Source organism: Otolemur garnettii, unplaced genomic scaffold (assembly GCF_000181295.1).
Source record: "Otolemur garnettii isolate 467f Iridium unplaced genomic scaffold, OtoGar3 scaffold00017, whole genome shotgun sequence".
NCBI lineage: Eukaryota > Metazoa > Chordata > Mammalia > Primates > Galagidae > Otolemur > Otolemur garnettii.
Genome location: NW_003852412.1, coordinates 18,165,410 through 18,183,745, shown reverse-complemented (window position 1 = coordinate 18,183,745; position 18,336 = coordinate 18,165,410). Strand labels below are relative to the sequence as shown.

The following is an 18,336-nucleotide window of genomic DNA, read 5'->3' as shown; positions in this document are numbered from 1 at the left end:
CAGCCGCCACTCTTGCCAGCCCGCTTGGAGAACTGTTTGAGAAAGCGCTGCGGGAAGAAGACATCTTCTGGAATTCTTCAGCAGGGGCGGGGTCTGCTGCTGCTCTGCGCTGCCCCCTCGGCGGCGCTGCCCTCGGCGACTACCCCTGACCGGCCGAGGTCACGTCCGGAGACGGGATCATGAAGCGCTTGGTGGCCACCTGGCTCTTGGTGGGGCTAAGCCTGGGCGTTCCCCCGTTCGGCAAAGGTGAGGCGGCGGGGCCGGGCGGCCGGGTGCGGGACGGGCTGGTAGCGCCCCGGGGAGCGCCGCCGAGGGGCCGGAGGCGGTCCCTGGGGCGGCGACGGGGACGAGCGCAGCGGGCGGCGCGGAAGAGGCGGCGAGTCTCGGCAGGCCCCGGAAAGTGCTCGCAAAGTGTGAGCAGAGTGCGCAGGGCTGCGCCGGGAGGCGGTGCGGGGACCGGGAGATCCGGGCAGAGGACTGGGCAGGAGGCGGGGGCCGGCGAGCCCTTCCAGGGCAGTGCGGACGCCGCTGCTGCGGACGCCGCCCGGCGGGATTCCGGGGGCCGGAGCCGGGGACACGAGTGCTCCTGGGTGTCCTCTGGGTGACGCGGGCAGAGGCTGGAGAGCCGCAGGCCGTCCGCCCCCGGGGTGCGGTGTGCTCTGGCGCAGGGCCGGTCTCAGCCTGTCGCCAAGCCGGGCCGGGCTCTGGGAGTTTTGGTCGCGGGTGAGGTGGATCTGGCAGGTCATGTCCACTTTTTTAGCCACCTACCTCGGACGCACAGCTTGGGTTGCAGCAAACCCCGGGAACGCCCCCTCTCGTCCAGCCCCAGGAGCCCGGAGCTGGGCTCTGCACCCCCTCTCCATAGCAGCGTAACTCAGGGGAACAGACGACAGTGCGGTGCGAGCCGAGCTCGCGCCCCCGTCCAGGAGCGGAAAAGTTGTAGAAACTGGTCTGGTTGTACCTTCCAGGACTAGTATCGGAAGGAAAAAAATAAATGAAAGAAAGAATGAAAGAAAATTAAAAGCCTAAAAAAAGACAGGACTTGGATCAGTCCCCTGCCCAGTCGTCTGCGAGGTGTGGCTTGTCAGGACCAGCCCCTATCGGGACCGGGTCTCCTGCCCGCCTTAAGTTGGCGCCGGAACCCGGCCGGGGAGCGGTCGAGGCTGTGGGGCGCCCCGAAGAGCGGGGCGTGCGTGGGTTTGGGGGCCGCTGGCCCCTGTGCGCTCCCCAGTGCAGGAGGCCCCTTCTGAGGGACTTGCGGGGAGCAGAATCCGCTACAGGCAGTTTCAAGTGGGAAGCTGAGTGCGCTATTGGGTTTTAAACACTGTGTCTCTAAAAAAGGTAGTCGGATTAAAAAGTGTGTTGACTCACATCCATTTGAGATTAGACACCGCATGAATATTCTCTACATCACCGATCCAGGCACCTATCCGTTTCTCAGAGGAAAATTGTGGACTCTGGGGCGACTGTTTGTCCAAGAAGCTGGGTGTCGCTGGTCGGATGCCCCCGCAGACCCGGCGTTGGAGACAGAGGCCTGCGCCTTTGCCTCGGCCTCCCCCCCCCCGAATGAGGCTTTTTCCCCCAGCGTGAAGGCGTGTGTGTAGGTGTGTGCCTCGCCTGCGTTTACAAAGTGCCCTTCCAGTTATCAGGCAGACGCAGCCGCTCCACTGAAGGTTAAGAAATGGTAATGGCTCTCGTAGCGGCTTGGCCGAGTCCCCAGAGATAGGAAAAAGAGAGTGCTCCCCTCCATCCCCGCAGATGTATCTCCTTTCTCTTAGATGCGGTCCGGTTCCTTGTGCACTTTGACCCCGTAGCAGGAAGGGAAAGGACTGCAGGCACTCCCGGCTCCGCTTCCCCTCCCCTGCCTGGGGTTTCAGCCCCGAGATGAATGCACACTCACCCCCTCACACGCACCCACACCGCGCCAGCCCCGCCGCTGTACGTCCGTGCTCGGAGGTGGAGGGCGGCGGGGGAGGAGAAAAAGTGCTGGTGGCTAGTGAGGTGGAGCGCGCGGTGCTGGGTTGGGCTGCGGCTCCCGTTCGCTGCAGCCAGGAGCTCTGTCTCCTAAAGATACCCAGACCCAAGAAGCCCGGTACGCAGCCAGATGAGCCAACTGTGGCGATGTTTCCTGGGCTTTCCATCCTGGTCCTTCTAGACAATGCCTGGGCAGCTGTGTACTCCATATTTTTCAGTAGATTTCTCCTTTTTTTTCAGCCAGCCTGTGGGGAGAGGGAGAGGGTTTAGGAAAGAAATGAACCAATTTTGCATTTGCTCTTTTTGTTTAAACTTGCACCTAATTTTTTCACCCTCACCTCTGCGGAAGGCAGAGTGCGTGCAGATTGCGTGACACCTCCGAACAATTAAACTTTGAGAAAACTTATTGAAGCCAGTGTCAACACTAAAAATTTTCCTCGCACCCATTGCCCACAGCCCCATTATTTATCTGACGTGTATCTTTTAGAAATTAGTGTTTTCCTTAGGCGTGGGTTGCAATTTACTTGCATTGATGTCTGGGGTTTGATAAGGATAGGTGACTTCTTTTGTTAGTCATCTTTATTTTAAAATTAAACCAATGGATCAGTCAGATTGAATATTTTATTAACTCTTAAATTATTCATCGTTATGGGTTGCTCTAAAAAATTCAATAACATGCATACAGTTGCAGCAAGCACGTGACATCTTATGCAATCTGTCCCTGAGCCTGCAGTTTGTGCCTGAAGTCTTTAAGCAAATGGCACTGTCTAAAAATGTCTAGACATGTCCTAAATGCTATGAATCATTGCCATTTGCATTTTCTTTTTTAATCAGTGGCGATTTTTACTTAGTTCACATGAGAATAAATTAATATCTGAACAATCTCACTCCAAGTAACGACATTATGCTTCCGTGATTAGTATAATAGTGTTTATGCCAAAAGACCCAGTTAACTGATTTCTGTAATTTATATTATTATTACACATTACTGTCTTCAATACTGTATATGACCATTAATTTTATACTTTCAAAATAAGTACTAATTTCAGGTTCAAGATGATAGATTAAAATAATTAAAATACTGAATTAAAAATAATAATTAAATAAAAAATATTTTGCTGTGACATTAATGCAAGTTCTTGGCCATGCCATATACTGTCATGATATAACATAATATTTTCCTTTAGTTCTGAATAAGTTTTTCTGATTATTCTTAAATGTTTCCTTGGAATTGCAATGTGTTTTAAATTCATATGGCTTGTAGAAAACATTTATGATAATTAAAAAATTAAAAAAAAATTAAAGTCTGTTCTTCCTTCTGTAAAGTTGCAAAGATCCCTAAAACTAGTCAGATACATTGTACTTCTGAACAATTCTCTAAATTGTTTAAAACTCTCATGAGGCTCTCTCAAATATCCTAAGATCATTGTTGATATAAAACATATTTTTTGGATATAGAATATTTTTAATAAACATTGCAATAACATTTGCTTTTCTCTCTAGATACATATGGTTTTTACTTCTCAGAAAATTATACTCTTAAAAAGAGTAAAAGAATGAAGTAAAAGAATATAATATACATCACTAATATAAAATAGCATGGTTAGTAAATACCATTACAGTTTTTAAGAGTTGAAATTATTAGTCTAGACTCTTGACTTCATTGATTTTAATTAAGGTAAAGTTTTAATCAAGTAATTTATTCTTAAAATTTTTCATTATTTCAAGAGTTTTGAATAATGGGATGGCTGTTTATGTTATCTTCGTGTACAATTTTAAAAACCTGCCTTGTTTAAGCATTTCACAAAGCCTAAGTAATTCTGATATTTATTGTTTACTGAACACACTTGCAGGTGCTTTGAGTATGATTTATGAGGTAGTAGCTTCATTGTATCTCTGCCAAAGAAACAGTCCAGGCTTCAGAACTCAGTTCGAGCCAAAAGTAAATCATAACGAGTAGTACTGAGTAAAAAAATAGGAACTTTTCAGCTGTATAATTAGTGGCATGGCTTCTATCATAGCTAATCCATTTACTCTTTTTATTTACTAAGTAGTTTAGAAACTGACATTATTGTGAGAAAAAAGTAGAAAACCAAAGCTAAGCTATTCCTATTATTCAGTTCTTATTTGTATTTTAAGAAAGATGCCTACAATATTTTTTTCATTCTTGTTTTTTATCCTGGTCCATGTCATAATTATACTACCATTTGTTTAATCAAAGCAAACAAACATTCCTAGACAAAGAGTTTAGGCTGCCCCTGTGAACTGGTGTACTGATTAAGCATATGTATATGGTTTCCTACATAATACTGGTAAAAATTAAGAACTATGAATACTTAAACTGAATGGATTACCACTTAATTGTTACTGAAAATGCCTCTGTGGATTCTTTGATTTGAATGAGTTGAAGGGAGAAGTAGACTGGAATCAACTGTGCCCTCACCAGCAGGTGTCAGGATAATCAACGGAGATGTTTTCAAGGAAAGAAGGAAGAATAAAAGAAATAAACTCATAAATGCTAATTTGCAAACCCACACAAAGTGACTTTCCACTTTCTTATCAAACTAATCTTATCAATTTTCAGTGATCTCCTGAGAAAGAGGGGGAAGACCAGCTCTAAGGACCTACTGCTTTTGCTATACGATTCTAACTTGGAAATAGAGTTTCTCTAACTGCCACAGCCAACTAAGTGCACATTTAGGTTGAATAATTATTTTTCAGGGTTTTTCTCAAAGAAATACGTGGGATCTATGAGAAACAATTACTGAAATTTCCACCATACTTTCTTAAGCTTACTTTTCATACCAACTGTAAGTTTCATAAATAGAAATTCTGTTACATTGATTTACATGGATATACACATTCAGCTATTTATTTGTACACAACTACCACACTGGAAATAGATGAGTGCTTATAATACAGGCTTTGTGGCCAAAAGAGACTAAATGTCATGATAAATAAAGCTTTTACATAACCCACTTCATCCAGTTATAAATTTACATGTATATGTCTTAGTCAATAATTAAAAAACTTGAAATCAGTTGTTTTGTTTTTCATGGACCTTTACCTGAGAACTTTTGGTTGTAGGATCTGCTCCTATAACCCTACAAACTGTGTTACACATTCACTCTTATACCCTTCTTATGAATTTTTTGTAGTGGAACTGATAAACAGTTGGGATCCAGTGGTGTCCAACTGTGTCGGTCTTCCTAAAATAAAAATTATGTCTCTTTTTCTCCCTCCATCTCTTTTTCGCCCTCTTCCTTCCTTCCCCCATTTCCATGCTGGGTGACAACTCTATAAAAATGATAATAGCATGCTGCCATCATTATTAAAGAGGTTGCACATCTACAGGCTGTTGTGAAATTTGTAGCTTATCTTTTTGTGAGAAAAAAGTAAAATAATATAAAGCCTCTGTCTACTAAATCCTGATTTAAAAAATACAAACAAACAAAACAATTGAAATCTAAATTGTGTAATGACTCAGAGTGTTGCACCCTGATTTGATCACAATGTCTTGCCCCAAATTATCAAGGTGCAGTAATTTGTATTTACCCTCCTCGTGGAGAACCTACTTGCTCTGCTACTTCTTCCATGTAGCGAATAGTTGAGAACCCAGGAGAAAGAATCAGAGACTCTCGACCATGTAAAATATCTGTCACATTTAGGCCTTAGGTCATATATTACAGAAGGGTCTTTTTCTCTTGGTTTTCAAGATCCTGGGCCCTTTATAAACTGGATCCAGAAGATTAAAGGCATATTATGTAATAAGTCAGACTTCATCAGTGCAATAAAACATGCCAACTATTTGACAGAAATGAGATTGAAAAGTATAGGTAAAAGTAGTGATACTTTATCAGTGTGAAAACCGAGGACATTTTTCATTTTTGAGACAGAATCTCATTCTTTCACCTTTGGTAGAATGCCGTGGCATCATAGTTCAGAGCAACCTCAAACGCTTGGGTTCAAGAGATACTCTTGCCTCAGCCTCCCAGGTAGTAGGGACTATAAGCTCCTGTCCCAATGCCCGTCTAGTTTTTCTATTTTTAGTAGAGAGAGTCTCTCTTGGTCAGGTGTCTCAAACTCCTGAGCTTAAGCAATTCACCTGCATTGGCCCCTGAAAGTGCCAGGATTACAGGCATGAGCCACCATGCCTGGCCAACTGGGAACAGAGTATGTGTGTGTGGTGTGTGTGCAGGGCTAAGTGTAAAGGCCAAAGGCAGCACCATATGAGATAATACAGTAGCTTGGTGTAGCAGTACTAGTGTTGCATCTTAAAGAAAGGCTCACTGTAATATGTTCAGCAACTTTATTGAAAAAAATTGTCAACACTGTTTTAACTTGAAAAGCTGCTTAATGGAGAAAGAGTTAGCTATCTTAAGAATTTACTTATTGAGAAAGTTTCTTTTCCTATCATGAAGAGAAAGTGTTGTTATATATTTTTTATTGATTTTTTTCTCCTACAGTAATAAAGGAAGATATTACAAAACACAGAACTCAATTTCATATAAAAGTAGTAGAACTCAGAATGCAGATAACATGTCCTGCAATTATTTGGCTAGATTTCAGAAAATAGATTACTATTTTAGTTTAAAATATGCATTATCATAGTGAGAGTCACTATAGCATCAGTCTTGTTCAGCAGGAGATTTAGAGTGCATTCTGTAGAAGGAAGGATTTCAGAACAAGAATTTAGGTAAAGGCTTTTTAAACACTAAAGTCTTTTTGCATGTGCTTGTTACTGTTAAGAAAGATTGACTTAGCTTTGTCTTTTTTCTAAAATAGATCTGTATCAAACTGATTGATATCTTTTACAATAATTTAATATGGTATAGTATTCTGTAAATGAGATGGTCAAGATTTTAATCTCTCTTTAGATGATAATGTGCTTGGTTTGAAGATCATCTCTAAATGGGGTTAGGCCACCATGCATTCTTTAAGGTTAATGCTTGGTATTTGACAAAGTGGTTTATTTTGGGAACACAAAATAATCTTTTAATTCCCTTCTCGTATTTGGGTCAGGATGCCCATTTAGATTTTACTGATGCTTAGTACTGGAGATTGTATGAACTCAGCCAAGGCAAAATGAGCTCATGACACTTCAACAGAAAAGTCCAGAGCAGCCAATGGGAACACTGGAGAATATTTTTATTTGCAATAAATTGACAAATCTTTCCCTGGAATGTGGAGCCGTCTCCCACCTAGATCTGCTGCCCTTCTTTCATTCCATTCTCTCTCCAAATGTTACTTGAACTCTAATTTTATCCAGCCTGCTTTTCCTATTTGCTTAGTTAATTTTTTCTTTCTATAGTTTAACTTTGTTATTATAAGCCCTATCTTTTTTTGGAACATTGTGTACAAACAAACGAAAACTAAATTACCATTCACAGTGCTTTAATGTTTACATGCCAAGTTCTTGTTTCATGTTTTGTGCTTTCTACAGAGCCAGGGCTTAGAATAGTGCTGGCAAAACGAACAATAAAACCAAACAACAGAATCACAACAAACCCAGGTCAGACACTTAATAGATAGCAAATTGCGTGGAGCCGCCACATGCCCTCAACCCCCATCCCCTGTCAGTAGTCCTTAAAAAAGTACTTGCTCACTTTAAACAGCAGTATGCCTTTTATGTATAAAAGAAAAATAGGTCAAAAGTAGTTTCAAGAACATTAAAAGCTTTGTTTCTCACTTTCTTACATAACCATTTCCTGGAATCTGTGTTGTAGAATGAACCTACTTTAAGAGTATTTCTCAACTCTCCTGCAACAGCATTATAAAGGGAGGGTCTAAGTGCTTTATATGTTTGTTGTGAATCTACAATGAAAAGAAACACTACTTCTAAGTCTATGTTCCTTTGTTAGATGCAAGGTTCTGACATTTCTGGCTCAATTTAATTGAGATCTAGAAACAATAATTTTTTAGGCATCAGTCTGTTTTTTTTTCCTTCTTAGTACTTGGGACCCGCCACCATGTCAACATAGGCATCTTGTTAGACAAGCTAACAAGGGACATTCTGATATGTTCTTAAGTACACTATGTACGTGTAGTATTGAATGTACACAGTACATGTTTGACTATTCTGATTACCATCTTTAATTCTCAGGACAAGTCTATGAGGCTGGTACTATTATTATTGATGTAAGAATGAGAAAATGGAGACACAGAGAGATCAAGGTACTTTCCAAGATTGCACAGTTACTAAGTAGCTTGTTAGAATCCGGTTGGAATCTAGAGCTTCTTTACTACTAAGTAATGCTGTTGTCTCCGTAAGTGACGTTCTGTATACCATAGAGATACTTTGTTACATGATTTTATTATTTGTAAAACGCACATAGCATCTAATCATTATTTAATTGGTAGTTATATTTGTTTCCTTTAAAATTTTCAAGTGTAAGTGAGTAAAGTGTCAAAGTTCTTTTCACATTCAGAAGTAGAAGAGTGTGCATATTTGGTCAGAGTTAATCTGTGTTTTGGAATCATCACTAGTAAAGATGGGAGAGAGCAGGGAAGTATTGGCAAAGTAATTCCAAATGCATTTTCTTCAAAATCTTCCATTCAGTTTGATTTCAACATGATATTTATGATTTCTTTTAATTTCCTAGGATTTCACTGCCCCTCTGCAGTGGTCATTGCTGTGCAGTGTGATCTGTAGAGACAGGCTTCCTTTGTAATTTTCAGGTAGATAACATAGTGGAAAGTGACTTCAGAGGTTAACAAGGTTTTTTTTATTTTTCCTAGTTAATGGAAGTACGTTAATTTGCCTTACATCTCATCCTCACTTTATTTCTGTGTAACTGCATTAAGAAATTTTAGGCAAGCAGAAGCAGCAAATGGTCTCCCAAGCACATATCAGTGAGAGGATTGGGTTTTCTGGTTTAGACGATATAACCAAAATATAGTTTCTTTTTTAAAAAACTGAAACTGGATCAACTTTAAATATTTTATAAAATAATGAAAATTATGCCATATAAGATCATCCTTATTTATAACTTCCACTTGACAGTTGGAATGGACCTCCACGTATGTTATTATGCTTCTGTCCTAAAATATTGAAAAGGTAGTTAAAATTTCATAGGCATTCCCCACCATCACTTTAGGTGATATAAACAATCCTATCTTAATCTGACTTAATAGGTTAAGAACCTGAAATTCAGAAAAGTCACATGATCTGCAATTCAAGGAACAATAGAGTTTGAACTTGATTCTGATGCAGGTCCGTGTCCTGATTCCCATTTATTTCTTACGTTTCTGCTGTGTCACTTTACTTAAGCTAATTATAGTTGTTCTTTTTACTCAGTTCTTGGACTCATGAGATGAGAAGGAGGAGCTGATATTGTTTTTTCAAAAACTATTTCTTTCTTTTCTTTTTCTTTTTGAGACAGAGCCTCAAGCTGTCCCCCTGGGTAGAGTGCTGTGGCATCACAGCTCACAGCAACCTCCACCTTCTGGGCTCAACCAAGACTCCTGCCTCAGCCTCCCAAGTAGCTGGGACCACAGGCACCCACCACAACTCCCGGCTATTTTTTGGTTGCAGCTGGCATTGTTGTTTGGCGGCCCGGGGCTGGATTCGAACCTGCCACCTTAGGTGTATGTGGCTGGCGCCTTAGCCACTTGAGCCACAGGCGCCGAGGCTCAAAAACTATTTCAAACTGCTTCTTAGTCCAACTTCAATGCTTTCATGCTATTAGCCTAAAACCCCTCCTTTCCTCTCTGGAACACATTACTAACCTTCATGATGCCCCATCCTTCCTCAGTGGCCTCACTGCCATCTCTTCTTTATCATTTGGTCTCTTAAAGATTTCACGTTTGAGCCTGTGGGCCATTTAACATGCTGGTATCAAACATCCTGGGAGTTACCAACATTACTAATTCCCATCTCTATTTGTTAAGTCGCTATTACCCTTCTTCACCCTTCTTTCCCACTGGACCCACCCCCTCTACTCTTGTTTCCAGTCACCAACCTTGTCTGTGTGGTTATCCGTTTTAAGGTATGTAGCCCTTCATGAATTTCTCCATTGGTTTCATTCCTTGTTGTTTTGTCCGCCATTTTTGCTTTATTAAATCCCAAACTAAGATAGTGTACAACCTCCTTTCCCCGTACCTAATGCTAGGAAAGCCGGAGCACTGTCAGGAGGGGGGAGTATCCATGGTGGGGTTGTAAGGCTGACCTGGAGTTCTAAAGGGAACAGAAAACAAAGATAGGAAGGGATGGGCTGAAGAAAAAGATTATGGCGGTGTTGCAGGATTAATAGCACAGTGATAGTTTTGGTAATTATACGTTTGAGAGCATCAACACATAAGTTATAGTTGAGGGAGGTTAGAGGACATGATGACTGAAAAAAAGAGTCCAGGCACTGAATGGCCAGCTCTTGGAAAAATCATCCGTGTGGGTAGTAAAACCACAAAAAGTTAAATCCTGACAAACATGAGGAACGACAGGAAACCAAAACCAGGAATCTTCAAGGAATGAGGGGTTGTACGCGATTCTTTTTCCTTAAATTTGCATGTTTCAACATAGACATGAGGATTAATTATATGAAGGGGGAGTGGTAGGGAGCAGAAGATCTCTGACCTGACCTTAAAACTGGCTGCTTTAGGGAGAAAGGAGGGAGAATGTTCTGAAAGTGATTTTGAGCAACAGGACGGTCTTGTAACTCACCTTCAGGTGGAGGAGGTAGGGGAGGAGCAGCAGTGTCGGATTCAGAGGGCCACAAAGTCAGCAGTGTTACGGAGCAGAGTGGTTTCCTCTAAGCACAAGGATGGACATGAAAGCCCCCTCCCAGGCATTATTCTTCGTGACAGTCTTCATTCTACAGCTTTGGGGTCATTGAACGCATAATAATAATTGATTCATGTCACTAAGACGGTACTTTCCAGTACGCAGAATATTTGTTTGTACACAACAGCTCTTTTAAACCTCACACCAGTCTGAGGGGTTGTCATCCTGGCTGACAGTTGAGGATACAGTCTGAGGGTAGGGTAAGTGATCAGCCCTCAAAACTGGGTCTTATGGACCCAAATCCAAGAATCTTTTCATTGTAACACAATTACAGAGAAAAGCCCCAAATCCATGGAAGAATCCCTTCTAAATTTAAAGTACAGCTGGGGAATAGGAAGATTCTCTGCAGTTGTGCCGTGACCTACTTTATCCTGTTCAGATGGGCGTCTATGAATTTTGAGGTCTGCATAGTTTAGTTTCCAGGGAATGTGTAATATGCATGCCTGGTGGCCTTAATTTGACCATGCTTGTGTTATTTGTCCAAATCATTCTTACTGGAAAACTGTTAACATTATTACCAGGGGAATCTTTTTTTTTTTTTTCCTTTTTAATATACTCATAATTGTGTACCTTGTACACAGAGAATTCTTTTACCTTAAATTTACATGTTGTAAATATTTGTAAGCCATAATGTTTCCTTTTTAGTTCCTGACATGCTGAAGTCGTACATATTTTTTCCTTTAATGTGTCCTTGTAAGCCATTCCTTTCATCATTTTAGTTGTTTCATTTGGAATCCATCCAAGTAGCCTACATATTTATTCAAGAAGCTTGCCAAAAACTCAACAGAGAATTCCAGAGCTGGGCTGCCCTAAAATACTGCCACACATATTAGTTTGCAGTTTTTTAAATTTTGAAACTAAATTTTTAAATTTTAATCTATTGCTAGTTATTTAACTTTTTCTATCAGGCCATCTTTTTGCAAGTAACATATAGCTTTTTTATTTTAATTTTTCATCATTTTGTTTTGTATTTGGCTTTATTGGAATTTCACTTAACTTTTTCTCCCAGTCCACACTAACTGTTGTTATTATTATATGATGTGTGCTCTCCCCAGGTGGAGTAACCTAATTTGCTGCAAATGATACTATTATGTATTTATCATTGCCTTTATATCATGTACATTTTTCCTAAATCATAATATGACACACAAATTGCTATCATTAACTCTTTCTGTCATATTTTTGGGGCCTTTAAAGTATTCACTATCTTCTTGAAAGTATCACCTATCTTTATTTCTCTCTTTTCTCTCTCTCTATAAACTATATTTCTGTATCTATTTCTAGCTATTTCTTCTATGTGGTGTCATTTTTCTGTTTCCAGCTCATTCCACAGCTTAAAGCAGCCTCAGGTGGTCTCTCTTCGATGATCTTGTCCAAGTAACCCCTCCTCCAACACAGACACGCCACATATCTATGCCCCATAATTACTCTATATTCCTAAACTTCTTGCTTTTATCTCGCCTTTCGAAAACTGTAGTACTCACTTTTATATTTGCTTACTTATTTTCTATTTTCTATTTCATTGCTAATCAACTGTAAGCTTGATGAAGGCCTGAAAAATACTCACTTTGTTCCCTGAGTACGGCCAGCTCCCAGCACACTGCCGTAATGTTTGTAGTAGGCATTAATTAATGTTTATTTTCTGAATTTATGCACGCATGCATTAATGAAAAACAACTCTGCTGGTATATAAATCTTTTTTATGGTTAAAAATGTGTTCCCTTGATAGACCTGTTAACTTATTTAATAAGTTGCTTTCTACTTGACGGATGCATTGACTTGTGAATCATGGTACAAGAGATACATTTTTAAAAAGTGATCAATACGTTAGTAGTGGCAACCTCTAAAGGCTAAATAAATTAATGACCTACTGTTTCCATGGCGCCCTACTTTATAAACACTTTAAAAGGAATACTCAGGTTTTTTCTTAAATTATCAAATTGTAATGGAAGATAGACAGTAAGGTGTGAACTGTCACTGTAAGAGCAAGGGTTATGAAGAAAAGTCTGCGCAGCCGAATCAAAGCACTTGGTGACGTTTTTAATTATCAGGTGGAGGACCTGCAGGTAGCTCCATGATCTGCTAATTTCCCCCATTCCCTGGCAATCACTCTTATGAGACTCACCTGCAATAACTTCCTCCAACCATAACTTCTTTCCCTCCTCCCATGGTGTGTTCACACCTGCTCAGCTCAGAAATACTTGGCAGAGGAGGAGAGATGACACCTGAGAGCTTGTCTGCCTAAGCATGGAAAGACTTCCGAACAGCTCTGTTGAGAGTGGTTTGTGTAGTAACAATCTGTGTCTCTGCAAATGGCTCTTTATTTCTCTTTAGGCAACTGTACTTCTACCTTTCTAAATGCCTCAGTGGTTCTAAAACAATTGGTATGTTTCTGACCTCAGTAATTGTGTGCTTTCCAATCCTTGTCTGAACACTCTAAAAAGGACAGATAATTGCAAAAAGGAATGTAATGGAAAAGGATTGTGTAGACCCAGAGGTTCTCAACCTGTGGGTCACGACACCTTTGTAATCATGAAAATATATTGCAGCATTAGGAAGGTTGAGAACCACTGGTAACAACTGTAAAATCTAATACTTTTCTCCTTATTATGTGATAAGAAAACATTTGGCAACTATATTTTTTGTGGGGGGAGCGAGGAAGGCAGTTAATTCCTCATCCTTGTTTTAAAGTTTTAGTTATTCCTTTAACCTATTAGCTAGAATACACTCATTGATAAAAAATTATAATGGTGACATACTGGTATCTTTATTTAGAGGCTTGTTTAAATAAATGAATATCTGTAAGGAATAGGTTTAACCATATAATGGCTCGTATCATATAGGGTTTTTTTGTTTGTTTTATTTTCATTTTTTGTAAGGGAGGGCCTCACTTTGTTGCCTAAGGTGGAGAGCAGTAGTACCATAGCTCCCTGCAACCAAAAATTCAGAGGGGCTCAAGCAATCCTCCTGCCTCAGCTTCCCATGCAGTTGGTACCACAGGTGTGTGCCACCACATCTAATTTTTCTCTTCTCTCCTCTCCTCTCTTCTCTCCTCCCCTCCCCTCCCCCCTTCTTTCATTCTTTCCTTTTTTGGGTAGAGTTTGTGGTCTTGAACTCCTGGCCTCAAGTGATCCTCTTCCCTTGACCTCCCAAAGTATTAAAATTTCAGGTATGAGCCATCATGCCCAGCCTCACAAAATTTCTTAACATTAGTGAAGTCAATTTGCCTATTTTGTTGTTGCTGTTGTTGCCGGTGTTTTTGATGTCATAGCCAGTAAATCAATGCAAAATCTAATGTCATGAAGCTTTTTCCCTGTGCAAAGATTTTTTTATAGTTGTAGTCTTAGATTTAGATTTGGTCCATTTTGAGTTAATTTTTGTATTTGGTGCTACGTAAGGGTCCAGCTTCATTCTTTTGTATGCCACTGCTGCAGGGAACCTGTGGTGGTAGCCTCCTGATTTCAAGATCATTCTTTTTTAAGCCCCACAGGAGGCAAGCAAAGCTTCCATCTTTGCTGTAGCCCTTTTAATGAAGTAATTTATTATATAAAATTTGGATTCATTCGAAAAGCTGCACTTAAGGACCAGAAGGCCACAAGTTTCTGTGAGGCCTCATGTTCCCCAATCCCAGTCATCCTTGTGTTTTCATGCATCTCTGTGTGTTTTCTAATTTGTGTTTGCTTTTTTGTCCATTGGTTGTTTAAACGTGTGTTATTCAATGTCCACAAATTTGTGAGTATTTCAGTTTTGCTTTTATTACTGATTTTGAACTTCACTTTGTTGTGACTGTTGAAGGTAGACTATCTTATTTAGTATCTATCTTTTTAATTCTCTTGAGGCTTACGTTGTGGCCTGACATACGCTCTGTTGGTAAGGTGCCAACCCCCCCTCCCCCCATGCACTTGAGGAGCATGTGTGTGCTCTTCTCATTGGGTCCAGGGCTCTGTATATGTCTGTTAGATGTTGTTGGCTTATTGTGTTGTTTGAATCCTCTATTTTCTTATATTCTGTGTGGTTGTGCTACCCATTCAGAATGGTGTACTGAAGTCTCCAAATACTATTTTAGAAGTTTCTACTTCTCCTTAAATTCTGTCAGTTTTTGTTTCACATAATTTTGACAGTCTGTTATTTGTAACTGTTATATCTTCTTGCTATATTAAAACTTTTAGTAAGATATAATGTCCTTCTTGCATCTTGTAACCATTTTGATTTGAACTGTCTTTGCTCTGATGTTAGTATTGCCCCTCTTCAATCTCTTCCAGTTACTGTCTGCATGGTAGGTATATCATCTCTTATCCTTTTAGCTTTTAATTTATTGGTTTCTTTGGATTTAAAATGAGACTTTTATAGATAGCATATAGGTATATCATTCTTTTCCTTCTATTAATTTCTGTCTTTTGATTGGAAAATTTAAACTGTGTACATTCAATGTGATTAATGAGAAGGGACATAATCCTGTCATTTTGCTGTCTGTTTTTTATGTGCCTTTCCCCCTCTTTTCTGCATTGTTGTCTTTTGTGTTCAATTAATTTTTTTGCAGTGAAATGTTTACTTTTTTTCTTATTTACTTGTAGGTATATTCTGTAGCTATTTTCTTTGTGGTTACTATGGGGATTACATTAAGATCCTAAAGTTAATTCCCTTTAATTTTAACTTATGCTAGAGTGACTTAAATAACATACACAAAATCTGCTGTTTTATAACTCGTTTACTACTCCATTAAGTTGTTGATGTCTTACTATTATATCTTTGTGTACATTGAATACTCAAAATATAAACTCATACTTTATTTTACAATGCATCCATCACTCCCCCATATTGTGAAGAAAATAAGAAGTGCATTTATGTACTGTTACTTCATTAATACCAGTGACACATTTATTTACCCTCCCTGAACTCTTTATTTCATCATACAGCTTCAAGTTATTGTCTAGTGCAGGTGTCCTCAAACTACGGCTTGTGGGCCACATGCGGCCTGCCGAGGACATTTATCCGGCCCGCCGAGTGTTTTTGCCGCCACTACCTGTCCTGCTTAGTAGCCGACTCGTCCTGGGGCCCGTAGTCTGGCCCTCCAAAGGTCTGAGGGACAGTGAACTGGCCCCCTGTTTAAAAAGTTTGAGGACCCCTAGTCTAGTGGGCTTTAATTTCACCCTGCAGACCTTCCCTAAGGATTTTGTCCAGGGCAGGTCTAGTGATAATGAATTTTTCAGCATTCATTTATCTGGGGTGTCTTAATGTCTCCTTTAGAGATTTAAAAGAGACTTTTGCCAGATACAAGGTACTTAGTTGATAGGGTTTTTTTGGTACTCTGTGTATGTGTGTTTTATTTTTGGCAGACCACTGATTTCTTTTCTTCAGAGCTTCTGATCAGAAGCATGCCAATCTTAGTGAGAATCCCTTGTTATGAGACAAGCTGATCACCATTGCTGCTTTTAAGGGTCTCAGACTTTGGCTTTAGAAGTTTTATTATAATGTGTTTTTGTGTGTATCTCTGAGTTTTTCTTACTTGGTGTTTGCTGGGTGTCTTGGATATTATATTCAGATCTTTCATTAAATTCCGCCTCCCCCCCACCCCTGCCCCCAGCCAGTACATGGGAAAGTCATCTGTTGTCTTCCATGATCCCAATCCCTGGTGATAATTGACTGGGGCCTAATGCTATATAGTTTCTCTATGAAGGTGCAATTATAATGTGTAGATTCAGGATTATCTCCTTATTTTAAGGACAGCTGATTAGCAATCTTAATTACGTCTGCCATGTTCCTGTTACCAGGTGATATAACATTTTTAATGGGTCCAACACCAGGTGGTGAGGAACATGGAGACCCAAGTCTGCCTGCTGCAGTTGCTTGTATATGTAATCTCATGTAGCTATAAGTTTTTATATCTCTCATCTGCAGTGTGTGTGTGTCTTTGTAAGAATTTCCAAACCAGTTTGGGCCAATCTACCTATCAAAGACTCAGTCTTGGCTCTACCAAGTGCTTGTGATTTTTTTTTTTTTTAAAGACAGTGTCTCATTCTGTTGCCCTAGGTGGAGTGCCATCATCAGCATAGCTCACAGCAATCTCAGATTCCTAGGTTCAGCAGTCCTCTTGCCTTAGCTTCTCAAGTAGCTGGGTCTACAGGCACCTGCCACAACATCCAGCTAGTTTTTCTACTTTTCGTAGTGACAGGTGTCACTCTTGCTCAGGCTGTTCTCAACTCCTGAGCTCATGTGACCCACTTGTCTTGACCTCCCAGAGTACTAGGATTACTGATGTGAGCTGCCACACCTGCCCTGTTTTGTGACTTCGGGCAAAGTCCAACCTTTGAGCTTTAATTCCCTTATTTAGCAAAAGTAGCGTCTCTGTATTACTTGTCTTTTTGGCTGATTAGATTGATATAAAAAAATGAAGCAATACACAGCGAATGATTTCAGAACCTGAAAACTTTCATATATGTTGTTTGTTTTGATAGAAGCTTTAAACTCTTTTTTTTTTTTAAATTAAATCATAGCTGTGTACATTAAAGCAGCCATGGGATACAGTGTGCTGGTTTTATATACAATTTGAAATACTTTCATCAAACTGGTTAACATAGCCTTCATGGCATCCTCTTAGTTATTGTGTTAAGACATTTATATTCTACATTTAGAAAGATTGACATGTACCCTTGTAAGATGAGCCATAGATGTGGTTCCACCAAACACCCTCCCTCCACCCATCCTCCCCCGCCCCTCCCCTCCTTCTCCCCTTTCCTCATATTCTTGGGCTATAATTGGTTTCATAATAGGGCTGAGTACATTGAAGCAAGCAGACAGCCCTCAGAATGGGAGAAGATATTTGCAGGGTATGGCTTCAAACTCTTGATTTTTTTTTATACCTTTATAGAATCAGAAAATGTCTAAAGTAGTGACAATTCACACGTTTTTCTATAACCTTCCCTTTGTTTACTTTTGTGTATCTTTATACATCCAGATGCCATGAAAACTTTTGATACAATTATTTGGAAAATGAATGCAGACACACTGAAAAATAATGACAAATCTGCTATATGGTACAGGTTAGTCACTGAATTCTGAGAGCTTAACTAGTAATGATCAGACGATGGACGGTCCCCTACATAATAAAATGGTTATACTCATGTCTGATGTCCTTAAATTTCCATGATTTCACCTGTCTTTTTCCATCCTCAGTTGATATCTAGAACTTACTGGCTTAGAAATTTCCTTTTTGTTTGTACAAATGTAGAAAGTTATAAAGTTAAATTATTCTCTCACCTCATGAAAAATTGCTACCTCTAAAAGAATCAGCATCCTTGGCTCGGCACCTGTGGCTCAAGTGGCTAAGGCGCCAGCCACATACACTGAAGGTGGCGGGTTTGAATCCAGCCTGGGCCCACTAAAACAACAATGATGGCTGCAACCAAAAAACAGCTAGGCGTTGTGGTTGGGCGCCTGTGGTCCCAGCTATTTGGGGGAGGCTGAGGCAGGACACTTGCTTGAGCCCAGGAGTTGGAGGTTGCTGTGAGCTGTAATGCCAGGGTACTCTACCCAGGGGGAAAGCTTGAGGCTCTGTCTCAAAAAAAAAAAAAAAAAAAAAAAGA

General features: G+C 40.2%; 1 protein-coding gene across 2 annotated transcripts in view; it reads left to right on the top strand.

Moving 5' to 3' along the window:
* Position 1: 1 nt before the first annotated feature.
* The window catches only part of EDIL3 (EGF like repeats and discoidin domains 3), a 430,053-nt gene continuing 411,718 nt past the window's right edge, over positions 2 to 18,336 (top strand). The window contains exon 1 of one of the 2 annotated variants that reach the window (XM_003785962.2): positions 2 to 246. In XM_003785962.2, the coding sequence (XP_003786010.1) occupies positions 180 to 246 (67 nt within the window). In that variant the 5' untranslated portion in view covers positions 2 to 179. The remainder of the gene's footprint in view (positions 247 to 18,336) is intronic. The other variant, XM_003785963.2, reaches the window with a different exon arrangement.